Source organism: Coffea eugenioides, chromosome 7 (genome assembly GCF_003713205.1).
Source record: "Coffea eugenioides isolate CCC68of chromosome 7, Ceug_1.0, whole genome shotgun sequence".
Classification (NCBI taxonomy): domain Eukaryota; kingdom Viridiplantae; phylum Streptophyta; class Magnoliopsida; order Gentianales; family Rubiaceae; genus Coffea; species Coffea eugenioides.
This window is the reverse complement of record NC_040041.1, coordinates 2,041,769-2,061,835: the sequence shown is the minus strand read 5'-3', so window position 1 is coordinate 2,061,835 and position 20,067 is coordinate 2,041,769. Positions and strand designations below refer to the sequence as shown.

General features: G+C 33.1%; 2 protein-coding genes across 2 annotated transcripts; both read right to left on the bottom strand.

Moving 5' to 3' along the window:
* Nucleotides 1–6,088: 6,088 nt before the first annotated feature.
* LOC113778441 (serine/threonine-protein kinase STY13-like) lies at nucleotides 6,089–10,939 on the bottom strand. The gene is made up of 6 exons (XM_027323855.1): nucleotides 10,626–10,939; nucleotides 8,338–8,470; nucleotides 8,008–8,203; nucleotides 7,314–7,435; nucleotides 7,078–7,233; nucleotides 6,089–6,839 (listed from the first exon to the last, which is right to left on the bottom strand). Exons 1-6 carry the CDS (start codon nucleotides 10,820–10,822, stop codon nucleotides 6,546–6,548), a joined length of 1,098 nt encoding a protein of 365 aa, XP_027179656.1. The 5' UTR covers nucleotides 10,823–10,939; the 3' UTR covers nucleotides 6,089–6,545.
* A 5,192-nt stretch (nucleotides 10,940–16,131) lies between these two features.
* LOC113778764 (homeobox-leucine zipper protein ATHB-40) lies at nucleotides 16,132–18,265 on the bottom strand. Its single transcript, XM_027324254.1, has 3 exons — nucleotides 18,062–18,265; nucleotides 17,593–17,903; nucleotides 16,132–16,419 (listed from the first exon to the last, which is right to left on the bottom strand). Exons 1-3 carry the CDS (start codon nucleotides 18,156–18,158, stop codon nucleotides 16,192–16,194), a joined length of 636 nt encoding a protein of 211 aa, XP_027180055.1. The 5' UTR covers nucleotides 18,159–18,265; the 3' UTR covers nucleotides 16,132–16,191.
* Nucleotides 18,266–20,067: the final 1,802 nt, after the last annotated feature.

Below are 20,067 nucleotides of genomic sequence, written 5' to 3'. Positions count from 1 at the left end.
CCATGCAAGTACTTGACTTGTTATTAGTGCTCATTAATGTTCTTGTTTGTTGGACTGGACTTAAGGTTCTTTCCTTTTTTTTTTTTTTACCTTAATGGATGTCTATTCCAAGTGCTCGCGAATACAAACCTAAATCAAATCTGACTTATTGTTAACTATTAATACCGTTTGTTATATTTATACATTTTCTTAATTAACTTTATTTTTTTAAAAAATTTTGAGTGAACTATTATCTTAATACGTGCTACTAACCCAGGAATTAACTATTAAAAAAATTTAAAAATTCTCTAACAGGTAGCCTAAATTATATAAATCTATTACGCGAATGTGTATACTCAAATTTATTGTACTCCTATATTCAAACACTTTATATTGTAATTAATTTCACTGTTACAAGAAATAAACTCTCCTAGCGGACACCCCCTATTAGACAAGCTCAAAAAATTTTTAAAAAAAATTGATAAAGAATTGTGTCATATCATGGTGGAGTTTAGGGGTGCAAACGAGTCGAGTCGAATGAAAATCGAATTCGAGCTCAAGTTTTAAAAAAATAAAAAATTATTATTATTTTAAATTTTAAAAATGAATAAAATAATAATTTTTATTAACAAATAATAAAATATATATATATATGTAATTTTACTATTAAAATAATATATATATATATATAATCGAATTGAATCGCGAACTAACAAGTTGAGTATTTTTCAGTTATAATTTGACTTGATTAACTCGAATTCGATATTGACCGAACTTAACTTATTTGCAAACAGTTCTATTCATTTGCAGCCCCAACGGAGCTCCGATGTTGTTTAAACCGTGGTTGGGCCTTGGGAAGCTGATAAGTAAGATGGACTTCTGGGAGCGGATGGATGCCGATGGAGGGCGTAGGGAATAGGGGGGTTTGGAGAATGTGACACGTGAACGAAAAGAGGCATCTAGCTGGCATGCATTGGATGGATAGGCATGACCCCGCAAACTCCTTGTTTTGGATAACTTAAAATTTATTGGTTTAATTACATTTATCTTCCTTGAGGTTTGATCAAATTACCATTTACACCTTGAATTTTGGTCAAACTACAAAAAGGTCCCTCAATCTAAAAATTGTATGACAAATACACCCCTCTTGTTAGTCAATTGACTTTGACCGTTAGTGTTTAGATTATGTCAGCATGCATTTTTACTGAGATCCCAACATTGCCCACAACAGCACAGTCGCCTCCTTCAAGTTGTTGCAGTTATTTTGTAAGTCAAAAGTCTCGTCCTATGTTTACCTTCATTGACAGAGTCATAGCAAAGCAACAATCAGCACGAATTATCCTTCTTAAGGTTTCAGTCCAAGCAACAGTACAGTAGACTCAACATTTTTAGGCAAAAACATTTTCAATGTTAATATTATAGTAGTTAAGGAAATTAATTGCCGCATCATTTTTCTCTGTCGTCATCTGCGATATCTACCAATTGCTTCCTTTAACTCTAATTTTAAAAAAAAAAGAAAATAAACCATTGAAAAATATCACACACCAATAACCAACCTATATCAAATCACTAGAAAATCCATTAGTTGTAGGTCATAATACCCAAGGTATCAAAACAGTTCATGTTTTTTTTTCTCCAAAAAAAAGAAAAAGAAAAGCATAATTGATTCATGGTACTAATAGATTTATCGTGTTAATACCTTTTAGATCTCTAGGATATTGAGCTTTATGATTGTGCTAGCGCATGGATTTGCCAACATAGTTGTGATGGTTGTGGGAAGACAAAGTGATAAAACTAATGGTCATGGAAAAGGAACATGTTTGAGAATTCAAATTATATATATATATATATAATAAAGTCGTATCCTCATACTTATCTCTTCGCGTTTTCTCTTTCCTACGTGGTTTAATGAGACGGTAAGTAGTTTCCGACGTGGCTTGCTACTTTTTTGTTTGGATATATATCAATTCTTATTTCCTACAAAAAATTTTAATATTATATGATTCTTATTTCCTACCCAAAAAAGGAACTAAAAAGTAATTCGATATAAATAAAAGAGACATAAATCTCCTCTATTAGATATATAGGAATAAATGATAATATATATTTTTTATAGTTTCATTTTTAAAATTTTTTTTACAACTTCATCATACATCCTTTTTATTTTAAGATAATCTATCCGTATATAGAACAACGTACAAACAATATAGACATGGAAATTAAAGAAAGTTAGCCCAAGAAAGTTTTTACAAGACTCACAATCCCCATGCATAATTGATGTACAAAGAGAAATGACACTTCATCTGATTGAAAATTTCTGGAAAAGTCCACAAAGAAAATGTTAACCTTTTTATCATTTTAATTGTTATAATATCTAGATAAACATAACTTTTAGAATATGTGTATTTATACAGGTATATGTTAAAAGTCTTAGCAAGTGATGCAACCGGTAGTGCTTGGTTTGTTATATTTGATCAAGAGGCTGAAAGAATAATAGAACACAAACTTTCTTTTGTTCTTGACGAATTTAACAAAGTAAACTTATATCTAATTTTAAAAAATATTTTTAATTCAATTTTGAATTTGAAATTCAATTTTTGCACACATGTCATGAATCCAACGATGATAGTGTATACACTGTCAGTGTAGGAAAGATTTACTCTTTTAATAATAATAGATAATCCGACACTTATCTTAGCCGTTGAATATTCTAACAAAAAAAAAACTATTATGCATTTCATTTTCAGGAAGGATTTAGCAGTGAAATCATGTCATCAATTATAAATAAGATCACGTGGAAACCTTTTGTGTTCCAAATCAAGTTGAACAATTACAATCTGGAACAAGGTAGTAATAGATTTACAGTGACTAGATGGTTCCACTGTGATTTTGGGAGGGAAACGCATTTCATGCTTTCACAAGTAATGTGCAATAAATTTATCTTATATTTCACATATTATATCTCACATAATATTTTTTGTCTTTAATTTTGATAAATCATTATCAGATTTGTGGAACCGACAATCAATACCAACTTGAAGCATTTTCTTCCCAGATCCCAATTAGTATAACAGATGATTCTAATAAACAACATTTCAATATGTTTCATATGAATTATTCATCAGAGAGTTCAACAAAAACCACAGAGGAAGGGAATTCTCATAAAAAAATTTGCATAAGAAGGTAGATTTAATATACTATTTTACTTTCTTAAATTATAATATTTACGTATTGTTATACACAATTTTGAATGCGATAAATCATTTTTTTCCAGTACTTCGTTATCCTGCTTTGCTATCATGCAGCGATAATGAAAAATTAATAAATGCTGATTTGCACGGACAGATCAAGGAGAATGTTCAAACAGAAGAAAAGCAAAAACAAGTTTCTGAAGAATATAATATTTTTTGATACTATTTACTGCACTTTTTATTTATTTTCAAGTTTTTTAATGTTATGTTATTGTTGAATGATATTTTTTCTATTTTTGAATTATTATTCACTGAATTAGATGTTCAAATTTATATTATAAGAATACTCTGTATTACAATGCGTACATAGTAATATACTTAAGACAAGTTATAATAGATTATACATTAAATTTTTATTTTATATCGACATTTTTATAAAATTAACTAAATAATTTATTATTTTTCGATGATTCCCGTTCAACGAAAGGGTACAAAACTAGTTTGAAGAAATAATGGCAGAAGAGCAAAAAGTTATAATGATCCATTGGCGGATATACTGTTGAAGTAATATATCATATTTGATCGGAAAAGAGTACTGACATTTTTGGTTTGATATAAGTAACTAACTATTTTTTAGGAAAGAATATGTTCTTTTTGTTTTGTTTTTTCTTAGAGTAAGAAACTCTTTAATAATTCCTAATACTAATGGAGTACAGCTTACAACTTTTCACTCGAAGCTTTTTGCAAAGAGGATAAAATTGTCATGTTATTGCTTTTGTTTGAAGGCTTTTGACGGTGTTATTGAGAAGGAAGGTACTTGTAATTTGGCCAAACCACAGGGATTGAATGGTAGTTTGATCAAACCTCAAGGGAGGCATATGTAATTAGCCCTAATTTATTAAATTGCATTCTTTACTTGCTTTAGTTCTCCTCCTAACTATCCAACTTTCACTAATCATTCTCCCGCCCTCGTGTGGCTCCTCATGACCGGCCAGTGGCCACTTCATAGTTTTACCTATAGGGCAAGAGTTTGTTTGGATGGCAAAATATTTGTCGTGTACTAGTATTATTTTACATGCACCGTGGATACAAGTTACAATCAATTTTTTGTATTTTCAACAATTTTTTTTAGGGTTAATCACATTTTATCCCCTTAAAGAATACCCAATTTCTCAATTTACCCCATAACCTTTAATTTTGCTCACTTAACCCCCTTTAGGACAAAATTGCCCTTGCATTATTTTGACTTTTCATTTATCTTGTTTTCCTTTCTTTTATTTCTTTTTCTCTTTCTTCTTTATTTAATTCTTCCTCTTTCCCACAAAAATCTTCACCTTAATGATTGAAATTAAAAAAGAGGAATTACAGAGATCTATCTTCTTCTTAAATGATCAAAAAAATATTCAAACCACTTTCCTAAAATATAATTTTTTTAGCCTTTCAATTCTTTTAATTTTGGGTTTTCCTCTTTCCTTTCTAGTTTCTCATTTTATTCTCAAGAAAATATCATAAGATGAAATTGTTTTCCTTTCTTTTATTTCTTTTTCTCTTTCTTCTCTCTATCATCCTTCCCAATAGAAAATTCGATTTCCACGAAAATTTTTGTTTTGAGTTTGTAATTGCATATTTATGGGCGAAGGTTTAAAAGACATCAAAAACTAATTTTGATTTTTTGTATGATGCCACGTGTCACAAATTTCAATTGATAATTATTAATCAGGTCACAATTTCATCTTAAGATATTTTCTTGGGAATAAAATGAGAAATTAGAAAGGAAAGAGGAAAACCCAAAATTAAAAGAATTGAAAGGCTAAAAAAAATTGTATTTTAGGAAAGTGATTTGAATTTTTTTTAATCATTGAAGGAAAAGATAGATCTCTGCAATTCCTCTTTTTTAATTTCAATCATTAAGGTGAAGATTTTTGTGGGAAAGAGGAAGAATTAAATAAAGAAGAAAGAGAAAAAGAAATAAAAGAAAGGAAAATAAGGTAAATGAAAAGTCAAAATAATGCAAGGGCAATTTTGTCCTAAAGGGGGTTAAGTGAAAAAAATTAAAGGTTAGGGGGTAAACTGAGAAATGGGGTATTCTTTAATGAGATAAAATGTGATTAACCCTTTTTTTATCTTATATAAACTATATTATGAAAAACATTACAATAATTATTATTTTTAAATAATTTTCTATCTAAACACGCTTGACTTTAAACTCTTTCTACAGACACTTAAAGTTCAGGTATACATTTAAATGTAGAGAAAATTTTTTATCTTCATCCCCGGCTTTACGGATTTATGTTGTTGTCATCTAAAACTTTCAACTTTCACTTCATGATATGGAAAACATGGAACACCTCCGCGAGGACTGCAAGAGGAGATTGAGCAATATTATACATGTCACTCATCTTTGTCGAGGGATTGGCGAAACTCAATCCACTGCCATCTATATTCCTTTGAGTTAATCTTCTATTTGAGTATTTGCTTTTATGAGAAAAGAAATTAGAAGTTCGAAGTGATGACTAACACCATTGTCGGATATTTGCATGAAAAATTGCAAACTCCTCCGTAGAAACCATCATGATATTCAAAGAACTTTGCTGTAAGGATGCGTCTTTTATTTAGTAAAAACCCAAAAAACAAGGCTGGTTTGTCACTAGCTCATAAGACCTGATTGCAACTGCGGCAAATTTCTTGAGCAGCAAGTAGCTTCAAAATATAAAGAGGGACCCGGGAAATGATTAAAATGAGTAAAAAGGTCAAAAACTTGGTTGGAAGGAGAAAATCAACAAAATGGAACATCATAACAAAATGTGATGTATGTGAGATAAAAAGGTGATTGGGAAGATAAAAAGGTGATTGGGATTTGTGAGAATAAATTTTGCAAACCAAATACTCTCTATCCAAACAAACTCAAATAAGCTGCTCTCTTCTGTTTCTAACCTTTTCTGTACACTCTTTATCATCGCAACAAAAATGTTTGACACAACTTCTTAACATTCTTAAGATGGACTAGCTGAAAACTGATTCTTCATGTCTGCTGCAAAATTCAATTTCTCCTATGGAACTACCGTTTATACTCAGCAGCTCCTCTTTTTCTCTGCATTTCCCGCCACCGATCTCGTTCCTCAATCAGGGCGGGAAACCTGCTAAAACAAGACATACACTAATTTAACCACTAAGATTCTTGTTCGGTTGATATCCTATGATCTCAAGGCAATTGCTTCAAACTTCATGTTTCAAGTCATGCTTTTTTAAGATTTTATCTAATTTTGGAAAGAGCAACACTGAGATCATAAGTTAATTCAGGATGATCACAAGTTTATGTCCAGGATGATGAGCTGTCCACGCATCCAGACCCAGGAGTCCATATCCATAGCCACATCAAACACACTTGCTGAAACAAGTCAGCAAACTCCTTTTCTTCTTGTTGTTGCCCCTACGCTTCCTCAAACATTCGACCGCAACTAGAGAATCTTCAGCCCCTGTCGTCTTTGAATGTTCTGTGTCGAAAAGATTCGGCAGTGTCTTCTGCACTGAGCACATGTTGGCAATGAACTTTGAAAGAAAATCTGTAATTTGTGCAAATTCTGGTCGATCAGCAGGGTCTGCAGCCCAGCATGATTTTAGGAGGGGTACAATCTCCGTTGGAATGTTATCCATGTTAGGCCTTAGGTTCTGAAAACAAAAGTCAATCCAGAGCATAGTAGTCAATCGATCACTAGAAACTAGATTACTGTTGCAACAATTTGAGCAAGAACAAATATGCAAAGGAAGTAGATTTGGTCGATGCCAAGATAACAGTCAAAAATATTTTCTATATCGAAACAAATTGTATATGAAATAAAGGGCCAAGAATATCCATCATGATATTAGTCACTAAGTTCCTGATCCTTAGATCATATGAAGGACGTACCGCAGCTGCAGCATATGCCACCATGACGTTGCCCCTCCCCTTGAATGGAGTGCTGTTTGTCAACAACTCCCACAAAACAATTGAGAAACTGTAAACATCTACCTTGTGATTATAGGGCTTCTTCCCTCCAAGTTTAAGTGGGTCAATACTGAACAACTGATTTAGGAAATAAATAAAGTCTCATTGCGAGAATTTGACTGATTCTAAATGTATATCAGGAGGAATAAATTAGTTACCTCAGGAGCCATCCACCGATAGGTACCAGCCTCAGCAGTCATTTCACCAGCCGCCTCCTCCCTAGCTAGCCCAAAGTCAGCTAGCTTGATCTTGTTCTTATCTTCTGTGAGGAGTAGATTACCTACAAAACAGTGAAAAAATTTAAGTAACAAGTAAAAGGCCAACAAAGTTTAGACTTTGAGTTTGACCCATTTCACTGGTTAATTTAATATTTCGAGTCTTGCAATACGTAAATAGTTTTTGTGTGTCTTTGGTTGGTTTAGATTCAGCAACTGCAGGTTTTTTCTTCTTCTCCATTGATGGAGCCCTACTGACTAAGTGAAAAATCATGAAAATCTATGCTCCTTGATGGCAGTGAAGCTACAAATTCCAGTAAGAAGCATGTTAAACGAACATCAACTAATATACAGCAAATTGATTATGTGGAAAACATTGCATGAATTTCCTGAAACGTTTGTATCTCCTATAACATGTTACATCTTCACAATATGAATGTGTCGGTGTGTCAAATTAAATATCTTCACATGAACTCAATACAGAAAATTACAAGTTTTGTCAGCTGAAAAACATGAAGAGTTACTAAGAAGTCTTAATAATATTGTATCTGAAATGCTTGCACTGTAAGTCCATATAGTAAAAGAACTAGAGGAGAATTAAACATGCAAACTTATCTGTAGCGGTATAGAGTATTACTGGGTTTCAAGTCACGATGGATTATGCCATTTGCATGCAAATATTGCATTGCCCGAGATATTCCCAAGGCTAAATTCAAAGAAAGCTTCATATCAGGGCAGTTGGGACGGAGGCTCCACAGGTATTTCTGAAGGGTGCCACCTTTCATAAGCTCTGTGAGTACTATCAAAGCAGGTTCCATTGCCGCACCAATGAACTATTCAACACAAGATCATATCCTTGGCAAATGCAGAATTAGGATATAGTATTCAACTTTTTTATGCAGCATAAATAATGGTGCATTTTGGAACGGCACCCTGTTTATTCCATTCTTTTTTATTTGTCACATACCTTGACAATGTTATCATGCTTCACCCTGGACAGCATCACAACCTCCCTCTCAAACTTTTCCATGCGCTCAGGACTAACATTTGAGGAGATGTCTGGCTGAATTACTTTGACAGCTACAGGAACAGAATTATATCTGGAATGCATTCTCCAATAAAAAGAGTTCAGAAAATTCAAGGTGAAACCTCCACATAGACATCAGCAAAACTTGGAATAATGAAAGTTTAAGAACCTCAGGATCATGCCAGCTACCAAATGCATAATGCAACTGAGAGGAAAGTTTAGTTTCTTTCGCCAAATTAGACATGAACGGAATAAGTTTTTGACAGATAAAGTTTATTTGATGATTTCATATCTAAGAGGATGGTGCCAATGATCTTCATTTATAAAGAGCTTTAATATTCAGTATTAGAACACTAATTCTATTTCAAGGTTCTCCCTGGATCATTTGGAAAAGAAAGTTAGGGCAAAGAGTGAGCTGACTTTCCATATACAAAATCAAGCACAAGTCTGTCACTGTAAATTTGGAAATCTTAGCTGCTTATTCAGTTTATTACTCTAACATATGCATTAACTCATTAAAGTTACAAGACAGTGATGATCTGTTTTGACTAAATAAGGCATATTGTCATTCAAGTGTTCTAAATGTTGCAAAACTTGGTGCAGAATAAACACTCCATCTCATGTGTTCAATATATGACTCAATTGCAAGGATATATTCATTGAGCAACTAATTTGGACAAAACTCGCACCAAGATGGCACTACAAGCCAACCCAAAGTGAACATGACCAAGTAGACATCATGGACACCACTGCCAAACTCAAATTAGAAGATTATTTGGCCACTGGTTCTTTCTCACATTTCAGCTAATTTCTTCTTTGCCTCTTAAACTGATTATTACATGATTGTATTGTATATAATGAGAAGTATCCAGCCTCATATATCAGGTAAAAGTTCACCTTGTGTCTGCCCTGATAAAATTCTATCTAATCTGCTCTCCATGTTTGAAAATCCTAGTAGGATGATATTACAAGAAACCAAGTTGCTCTTTCTCAATACCTAACAGATGTTACACAAATTATTTTAAGTGGTTGTTAGAAAAGCTGCTTTAGTGTAGTCATACCATGTAAAAGGAGGGACTGCATTCTAAAGATATGATACTCGTATTGTAAAAAAAAAGTACAGCATCTTAGATTTATAAATGCAAACTGATGAGCCTCAATCGACCCTTATGGGTCTTGTTACCTAAAATAAAGTTCGATAAGTCAAAATTGTATCTTCTTGAAGACAACCCTGCAGGGTTATCTATAACATCATATCTCCAAGATCTGATTAGTAATTTTAAAAGTCTGGAACCCAAGTCAGTTCAATTTTCATAGTATAACTAGCTAAAGTCAAGTGTTTCTCCCTCTAAAACATTTTCATCCACTAAGCTCATCTGTATCATAGAGTCGCCAAATGCATGCACACAAACTACGTACTATACAAGCTCATACCCTTGCAAGTGACTCTGCTAGTTTTCTTGGTCCAACTATGCCACTTGAATTGCCTTTAGGCATTATTTACCACATTTTACTACTTTTCTGAAGAGATGCATGAAGGATTAACATACTATTGCTGTTGCACAAAGATATTTCGGGCAGAAGAGTTCAGAAATAAACTACGACGACCTCCCCAAAGAAAGTACAACTCTCATATGCAAATTTTGTACTATCATAAAGTTTTACTTTTTTCCTAGTCATCAAATCTGCACCTACACTGAAATCTTTTCCAAAAGCATCTTTTTATTGTCCAAGAAATTCGACCTTCTAAACATAATTTCAAGTTCAAAAATTGACAATATCCCCCTAATACTAAATAAGCGTACACAACCTTAACACCAATTTAAAAGTGGGAACCCTATATTCACTGGCAAATTCCATGCATACGGAATCAGAATTTCCTGTGCATGATTCTTTCTAGTGAATAAATATCATTTCATCTACTATATAAATTTCAATCTTGTACTCAGTCCCTAAAATTTAAAGCTGCTGCATCCTGCATACACTTCTAACATTAAAACTATCATAGATAAACCAGTGTGAAATCAAAGATAACATCACAAAAGTGCAAAGAACATGTCACGAGACACCGCCAAGAAAACCATTAAAAATTCAAAATTTTAATCAAAGAAACGGGCTTTCCTCATGTCCTCTAGAGAAAATCTGAAGTCCGTAATGCATCAGTACTTCAAAGAAATTTAGGACAATGTATGAACTAAAAATAGAAACTACGAAGATAGAGAACTTACAGTGCTTCATAGACAATAGAATAAGGGCCTTCACTGATCATCGAGCCAATAGTTAGGTGTTTTAGATCGATCAACAGCTCCTTACCAATCTTGACAAGCCTTTTCGAACCGAAAACATCATTCCTTCTAAACCCTTCAACATCCTTGCCAAATGCAGCAGAGAGAGAATCTTCAACAAGATTTTCTTGATCAGCCATTGTTTGTTTCACAGCAGCTGTCGCATTGCCCAAGACAGAACGTGTGTATTTTTACAGCTTCAGTGTGTGTAACTGTGTGTGTACTGTAGTTTCTACAGAGAATTCGCAAATGTACTCTGGTGGTGATGGTTTTGCCCTTCTGTATACATTTGAATGATACCCATGTGACAGAAGACAGAAGAGGGAAGTCTTTAAGTGTAATAATTTTGTGCTAAATTTCTAGTAATTATATATCATTTTCTAGTTTTTCTTTGACCGGGAAATTTGGGGGTTGTAGATGGTATACTAGTCGATTTATGTAAAAGCAAAAAAAAAAAAGAAAAAGGAATGAAGAATTAAAAGATCTTTCTAAGTGGCCAAAAGATAAGAAGTAGAGATACATCTGATTGAGAGCTCTCCATTATTTTTCTTTTTATTTATTTATCTATCTTTTGATATTTATACAACTAAAGTTTTTCACAATAATCTATTTGTGTTGATATAATTTTATTTCACAAGTAGATCAACATACTTAAAAATCAAACTCGTTTATGAATGTTTTGTCGTTCAATTTGCACAAAACATTTTGATAGTGCAAATGGGTCAAAATTATGATAAAAGTTATAAAATTTAATCCAACAATCAAATTTAATCAATTTAATTTTAATTTTTTATATACTTTAAACAACTAGAGAACTATAATATGGATGTTTTTTATTTTCAAAAATAATATTATAATTATATTTATTTAGGTGTAATAGAGAAAAATCATTTACAATTAATGGAGAGGAGTCTAACCGATATATATCTAAATTCTAGATATAATCCTGGTTTTATGTTTACATTGGGAGGTCATATACATATTTAAACTCTAAATATTCCCTTTTTTATTTTGAAATTATACTTATTTTAGTTCATATCCAAAATTAGGATTTTGGAGTGTTTATCTTTATTCTTTTTGGATTGCATTTGCCATTATTCATCCTTTTCTCTTTAGGCTGGTAAATACTGCAGTACGTTACTTTCTTGATAAAAAACAAAACACAGATATGACAACGTGATACCAGCAAACTTGAATTGGCAGATACAAATTGACTCCTTTAATTTTCGTGGGACCTACTTAATAAATGAAATAATTATTTTTATTTGACTCCTTTAATAGACACTCAATAAGCTATCTTTAAGGTTTCAATATCAAAAAAAAAAAAAAAAGATATCTTTAAGATGTCATGTTTAAGATATCTTTAAAAAAAAAATAACATTAATTAAAAAAGTAAATAAATATTAGAGAGGTGGGTAAGATTAAATATGGAAAGTATATAAATGCAATGAAGGGTAATAATTATCAGAATATGAATATAAGACATGGTAGGTTGGTCGACCCTTATTTTCTGCCAACACATAAATAGTTGGGATAATTTCAAAAACCTCTCTCATGATTTTTAATAATATGACTTGGATCCCTTGAGGTTTTTAAAATCTTACTTTCCTTCTTGAATTGATATTTTTTGTAACATTTTATCCCCTTTGGAGGAAATACGAGAAGGATAAAATTTTTATTCCAATACTACTCTTATGGTATTTTCCTTATGAAGTTTACAACAACAATAAAAATAATAATAAGGTTAAAATTTTATAAGGTGCAAATTTGTTGACTTAAACTATTTATTTTTGTTGTATTGGAATAAAAGCAAAATTTACACCTTAAAAATTAACACATATGAAGAGATTATTTTAGCTTTTAGTATAATTTAAACTACATCATGCATTAAAATATATTTCCTAAAAAAATTTGTTGACTTCTTTATAATTGTCCACAAAATTTTGCAAGGGGTCAATTACTCACCAAAAGTAATTTAATTAAACCTATTTATTTAATAGTTTTGGATATCTAATTTTCAAGAACCACGCATTTTCTTATGACTAAACATTCGTGTATATGAAGTTGTTAAGATATGTATCTGGGTTTTCTTGTATATTATCCTCTCGAATTTTCTTATTTTTAGGTTATTGGATTTGTTGAATACTATCCTGCAAGTTGCCTTTTTTTTTCTTCCAAATTTCACTCTAAGTTAATTTTTAAAATTTTCAATTTACTCATTTAAACTTTTATAAACCTCAATAAAAGGCATAGCTAATTTATTTGTTTTTCCTGGCCATCCGATAGTATATCTTTTTGTTTTTTTCTTCTAACCGAAAAACCGAAAAGGTATTGCTATCTTTCTGCCTTTTTTTTTTTTTTTGTCACGCAGGGGCATCTGGGTCTTCGGATTGGTACCTAATGACCCAACTAATCCCCTGCGGATCGGAAAAGGCTGCCCAACATCACCGACCGATACCCGGGATTCAAACCTTCGCGGAGATACTCACCCAACTAAGCTACTACCACCAGCTTTAGCCCCGGGGGGCTATTGCTATCTTTCTGGTTGAACTTGGAATCTAGGCATGGCACTGTAGTCACCTAATTTCTAAGATCTAAAGTGTATCTTATCCATACTCCCGCAATAAATAGAACTAGGCCTGCAATTTGAGTTATTATAGTTTCTTTCTTTGATGCGTAAGAGAAAATTATTAGACTTTTTATATCAAAATTTTTTACTGGATTTTTTTTTAAGAAGAATGATTTGTACGTAAGTCACGGCCTTCCTTTTTTTCGCCCTTGTTTGAGAAACAAGAGAGGGTGCAAATCCAATCTTTTTGGTGCAAATTAATCTGGTTTTTGATCCATTGAATAATGCTCTAATGTTCAGTATTGTTTGGTATAACAGAAAAGTCCGACAGAATGAACGGGCTCACAGAAGCCCAAATATGGAAATGGGAAAATTGCATCGGCAAGTGGGCCTGAACCATTACTCCTCATGAGTTGTGCGCAAGTATTCGGTAAATCAATGATTGAAGCAACTGTTCTTTAGTGGCGACAGCAGGACCGCATGAAAATGGAAAGGTACTCGACTGGCCAAGGAAATTATCCTTATCCAATGCGAATATAACCATAAAAAGTAACAGCTGTGAAAACATTTAAAAATGCTATAACATACAAATTGCAAATAAACTATAGTTTTCAATTAGTTTATTAGCATAATTAATCACTTTTGAGGGAATTTCTGTGTTTGGATTGCAGATTTTCAAAAAATATTGCAACTTTTTCGTGGACACATTTTTCAATTATTTTTTTACTTCACATATATCAAATCGCTACAGTAATTTTTCTATAAAAAATCTAAAAAAATACAATCCAAACAAAGCCCTTTGTTGAGGGTGACAAATGCTTCAAAGCAGTTGCTTATACTTTCTCCACTAGGTACCCTTTTGGATCGAGGGAATGGGAGGCAAAGAAAGAAGAAAAGAATTAAAGAGAGTTGATTTTTGTTGTTTGGATTGACTTTTGAAGATGGAAAGGAAAGAATAGAGAGAGGGAGGGTCTAATTATTTTATTGAATTATGGCTTTCGCCTAAAGGTAGGTCGAAACGGAGAAAAATTAAATTAAAAGATTATTTTTCTCTATCTTTCTCAGTAAATTAACGCTTGATTTTTTTTTTCTTTTTTCTTCTTCAACCAAAATGAAAATTCAATATTTACTCTCTTTTCTTTCCATACTTAATTCAAATAAGATGGATGGAAACCACTTTTCTATTCTTCTTTTTTTTTTTTTTTCCATTGATATCCTTTCCTTTCCCTTCCATTCTTTCAATCCAAACGGTGTCTCAGATTAATTTAGCTTATTGTTTGGGTAAAACAAAGATTATTATTATTATTTTTTGTTTCTACTTGATCTTTCTTTGTCGTCCACGAGGAACTTTTTAATTGGTTTGTCATTTACTCGTCCACTCGTTGAGCGTTAATTGTCGTGCATGCGTCTTATTTTAACCCGAATTTAAGACTTTTATCTCCCCCCTCCATCAGACCACAAGCAATCCGAACTTAGAAGCAAAGGTTTTACTTTTTCTTACTTTTTGGGATCCAAATTCCTAAGGTTAGTTGTTGACAGTAGCAATAGTAAAGAATATTCTTGCTCTTTTTAAAGCGATCATTGCATCAGATACAGATGAACGCGACTGTTTTGTTGAAAAGACGTAAAATCGTGCTCTGGATAACAACTTCTAAAAGAATTAAAAACTTTCTCATTATAACTGAAGAACTCGAACTTTAATGAGCAATTCCTAATTTGGAAATTAATACTTGATCCAACCTTGCAGCATTCGCTGGTCCTAACAAAAAATTCTGAAATAATATACAAGCGAAACAACAGAGAATTGTCGGCAATGTCTGTAGCATGTCAGTCCAAGTAACTTGACTGATATATATATATTTTGTTGTCTAATGCTCATAATGTTTGAGGTACAAATATTCCGCAAAGCATCATCATCCCCTTGAGCCAATGCCACACATAATTTATATATATATATAAAGCTTTCCCACGAAAAAAAAAATGAAGAAGCTTTAGGTCACTTTCTAGGAGCTGAGCTCTACAGTTTTAGACCGGAGAATCGGTTCAGTCAAACATGTGACCAAGTGAACGTGCATGGACCATGGACTCGTCATACGATCCATCTTTACCCAAAAGACAAAAATGTCCTCATTATGGGCTATGTATTTCCTCATCTCTAGCCTCTTCCTCGTCTCCATTTCACCTTGCAAGTATTCGATGATCCTCGTTAGAATCGTAATATTAAAGTTTTGAAGGTAGTTGAAGAGGTCGCTTGATTGATTAATCATCTTCAAAATACATACTAGCTGTTCCACCTAGCTACAGAAGTCTGTTTGGATTGTGAATTATTAGAGATATTTTTACTGTAACACTCTTTGTGATGTGATGTATGTGAGATAAAAAGGTAATTGAGAAGGTAAAAGGTATATTGGAAATTGTAATGATGATGTAAGCAAATAAATTTGGGGAAATAAAACCCAATCCAAACAAACCTATGCATGTCGATCAGGTTATCAGATTCAGGCTGAAATACACTATCAAATTATACCCCAAAAAAAAAAAAAAGGAAGAAGCCTGCTGAGTTCCTCAGTCAGCTTTTCATGTTAAGGGAATGAGGATAAAGCCAGATACGATGTTTCTGGTTTGATGTTACAACACTGGATCAGAAGATGCCCCCCCCCCCCACCCCCCCCAAAAAAAAAAAAAAAACAAAAAAAAGGAAGAAAAAAAAAACAGGATCAAAAGATATGAATTACGAAGACTTGCTGCAGTGAGTCAAAAAGTAAGCAAGTTGTGTAGGAGACAAGTTCCATTTTGCTAATTAACGGTAGTCAATATCATTGATCACTAGACTAGAAACACTGAGCAGAAAGCCAGGAAAAAAGATGTACATCAGTTGGTCACTATCTCTACATATACAATCAATATTAGTTACTACTAAATTAATACTGCTACCAATAGTTACATATTATATATGTTGACCCATTCCAATCCGTTAACGTAATTGGTTTCCGGCACGTAAAAGACATTCTCGAATCCTTCCATTCCAAACTCCCCCAAAAATGGTGGCTCTATTGCCTCCATTGAGAATGATGAACTCGGGCTGTTGCTTGAAACCCCATCTGACCTCTCCAGCAGCCTGTGTATCTCCTTCTCAGCTTCAGACACTTGTTCTTTCAGCTTCAGAACCTGTTCACAAATGAGAACAAACTTTTCTGAGCTTGTGTTGAAGATAGACAATAAATCAGAGCTACTAGAAAATGCTAACAAGATCACTAGCTACTGTTTGCCATGAGAGGTTGAGGTTGATCACAAGACTAGATTCAATCTCTGGGATCAAACTAGCGAGGTTGGGACCATGAAGTATTTGACTCTGTGTGTGTGTGTGTGTGAAAATTTACAAGAACCGTCAGCGAAGGACCACGTGGGCTGAAAGGTCATGTGCACTTCCACCATGCACGTTGTGAACAAAAAATGGCCACCTTAAACAACTGAGTACGGATTCTTGTTAATTGTAAGAAAATGTACGTTTTGCTGTCTTTGGGGGTGGCAGTCTCCATATTCCATGTCCAAATTTCAGTATTTCACTGGTTGGGTTCGGTGCCACCTTCATTATGACATCCTAACAAGAAGACATGGCCTTTTTCGAGCCTTGGGTTCATGCATATTCTAAACTTGGTGGTTCCAGATCAAGGAGGAAAAGAAAAGTTAGAATGCCTTTAAATAGAATGGCATGATTGCACAAGGAAAATTCCTGTGAATTTATAGAAACTAGAAGTTATTACCGCTCCAAAAGCTAACGAGGTAAATGCAGAAACTTGGACCAAATAAAAAATGTTAGTAAAAACTTGAAACAAAAGTTTGACAACTTTAAAACATTCTTTTTAACCAAAAAAAAAAAACTGTAGACGCTCAAGTGATCAGCAAGACATAGGCCGCTTTAATAGGGAAAGAAAAAAAATAGCTAAGGCAGGCCTATCTGGCTCAATAGAATGACTGGCTCAATATCTCATTCTAAATTCAAAAGAACAGAAACCAAACTAACATTAAATACAAATTCACTACTATCTTCGGATCTTTTCATGTGAGTCTGTTCGTTTAAATGAAATTTCCGACATGGCGGCCCCGCTTACTCTTCCTTTTCTTCTTTGCAATGAAGGGTCTACTTCTAAACTTGAAGCCTCTATCGTTAAAGATATTTTTGCCCGATAAGCCAAGTTGATTGTTTATCTTCATATTGCCAAATCATGATACCACGACTTTGAGAAACTAAGAATGATTTTTAGGTAATTTATAATAAATTAAAAAAAATAGAAAGAGAAATGAGAAGGAAATTTAAGAGATGGGGCGGCCGGAGGATACCTCAGTTTCAAGGCGGCATTTCTCGACGACAGTGTTCTCGTGTTCAGACTTGAGTTTGGAGTACTCTTCCTCCAGCTTCTTGCTCTTCCATCGAGCCCTTCTGTTCTGAAACCAAACTGCCACCTGGCGAGGGTCAAGCCCCAACTCTGAGGCAAGCCTGTCTTTCCTCTCCGACTCCAACTTGTGCTCACTTCCAAAGTTGATCTCCAAAAGATTCACTTGTTCCTGGCTCAGCTTCCTCTTCCTCACGCCACTGCTGCTGCTCTCTCCTCCTCTGTTCTTCTTACGACGTCTTCGTGATTTCACTTCCCCTATCGTGATACATAACAAGAAGTTGATATTGAATGAAATAATCTAAGTAGAAAATTTTGAACTCGCATGCATAGCCCCAAAAGGAAAAAAAACAAAAAAGTAAAAGACAAAAAATGCTCAGAAAGTTCTTGATGGGTACTCGTAGTGTAAAACCAACCTTGTTCTGCAGGCGCCAGTTGAGAATATATACCGGGATAATACTGAGAAATGAGAACCATTTGCTGATCAGCTTGATGGCTCATGCTGCTTGTCATCTTTGGTAGTCTCTCCGATCACTCCTCCTTTCTTTCTCTTTACTCTTTTTTCACTACCCCTTCAGACTCAGAGGCTTTTTTTTTTTACTGTATTTCGGTGTAGAATAGAGAAGAACAGTACTAGCTAGAACTAGCGAGGCTGAGGACTTATTTATAAGGGTGGAGTGAAGGCTAAGGAGCTGTTGTGTTTGGACTTGTACACAAATGTCTTATATTTATAGAGAATGTGTCCGGTGTACTTAGTGGATCGCTAAACGTGGTACCCAACCATCAATGCTACAAATTTACTAACAATACATGGAACCTTTCATTTTATTTATTTGGTTGCGTGTATCACTTTTTTTATATCTAAAAACCAACAACAGAATCATCTGAACTGGATTTTGTAACATTTTCTTAATAACCATACATTTGTTATATATGTTATGTTTCACTTTACGTGCATCGCTTTTAGGAAATATTTAGATAAATTATGTCTTCAGAATAATAATAATAATAAAAAGGAAAAGACCTAGGGTACCCAATCAATGCACTACATAATTCCAAGCACAAATTAAAGTATTTTAATAGAGTAAATTTTATATACATGGTCAATGTATACACTATCACTGTTCGGTGGATGACATATGAACAAATTTTAAATTTTAAATTCAAATTTTACACACGTGTCATATATCTAATGGTGATAGTATATACACGGATAATGTATATAAGCTTAATCTATTTTAATAAGGGAAAAGGTTCAATACTAACCATAAAATTTTCTTTAGGAGCCTAAACCGGATCTATCAAGGCTCTATGTAATGTTGCATTGGAGTGGAATTCAGTAATCCCTTAAAGATAAAATTATCAAGCAGTTAAATTCCTAATGGCATCATTACACTAATAAAGTCTATTTAGGTAATTTATTTGGTGTTAACATTCTGTATTTTCAAATTTACCATTATCTCTATTATCCATTAACCTTTATCTCTATTATCCATTAAACATCTTTTGTCACTTTTTAAACTTTTATTTTTATCCTCACAAATTTTATCCTAACTATCCAATTATAGACAACCAACATAATTTTTGTTGCAATTACCAATTGGTGTAAATATCCAAACTTTTTATTTTAAAAAAAGGTTTAATTACCAAGATAACTATCAATTGACATGACTACCAAGATAACTATCGATTCATTAAAGAAAATTGGGTAAAAAACAAAAAAGCCCCTCGTGGTAAACTTAATACACATAAAAGACCCCCATAAATTCTAAACGTACAACATGACATTCCGTCGCTTGTACAATTTAACGGAAATGACTTATTGGAACAAAAAATAATAATTTTTATACCTAATTTTTAACAAATTTACCTGTTCTACCCCTTAACCCTCAATTCTCTCTCTCTCTAGAGAATAAAACAAATGATTTTGTTGAACTGTCTTTTGTTTAATTATATCAGGGCATTTTTGTTATTTTATCCATTTCCATAAAGTTTAACGAATTCGGTCACTTTTACAATTTAGTTCAAAACATGAAGTGTCGTGTTGCTCGTTTTGAAATCATGTGGGGCTTTTCTATGTATTAGATTTACCACGAGGCTTTTTGTTTTTACCCAAAAAAATTTCATAAAAATTAATTTATTCTTAAATTGCACATACATGGGTTTGCCTTTAACACTAGTACTTATTATATGGAAATACATGGCCATGACGTAATAATTAAAAAGTAGTGCCTACATTTACTTTGTCAATTACCAAGGAATGCCATTTAAAGGGATGGGCTACGGGCCATTAGATTAAGTTTTTTGTCAAATCGGGAAATCGGATAGGATAAAAGTTAAGCTTAGCTATTTAAATCTTGTCTGATTCGTGGAAGCCTGATTCCGTTAATGTAGTAAGGCGCATCAATATCTTTTTATTTGT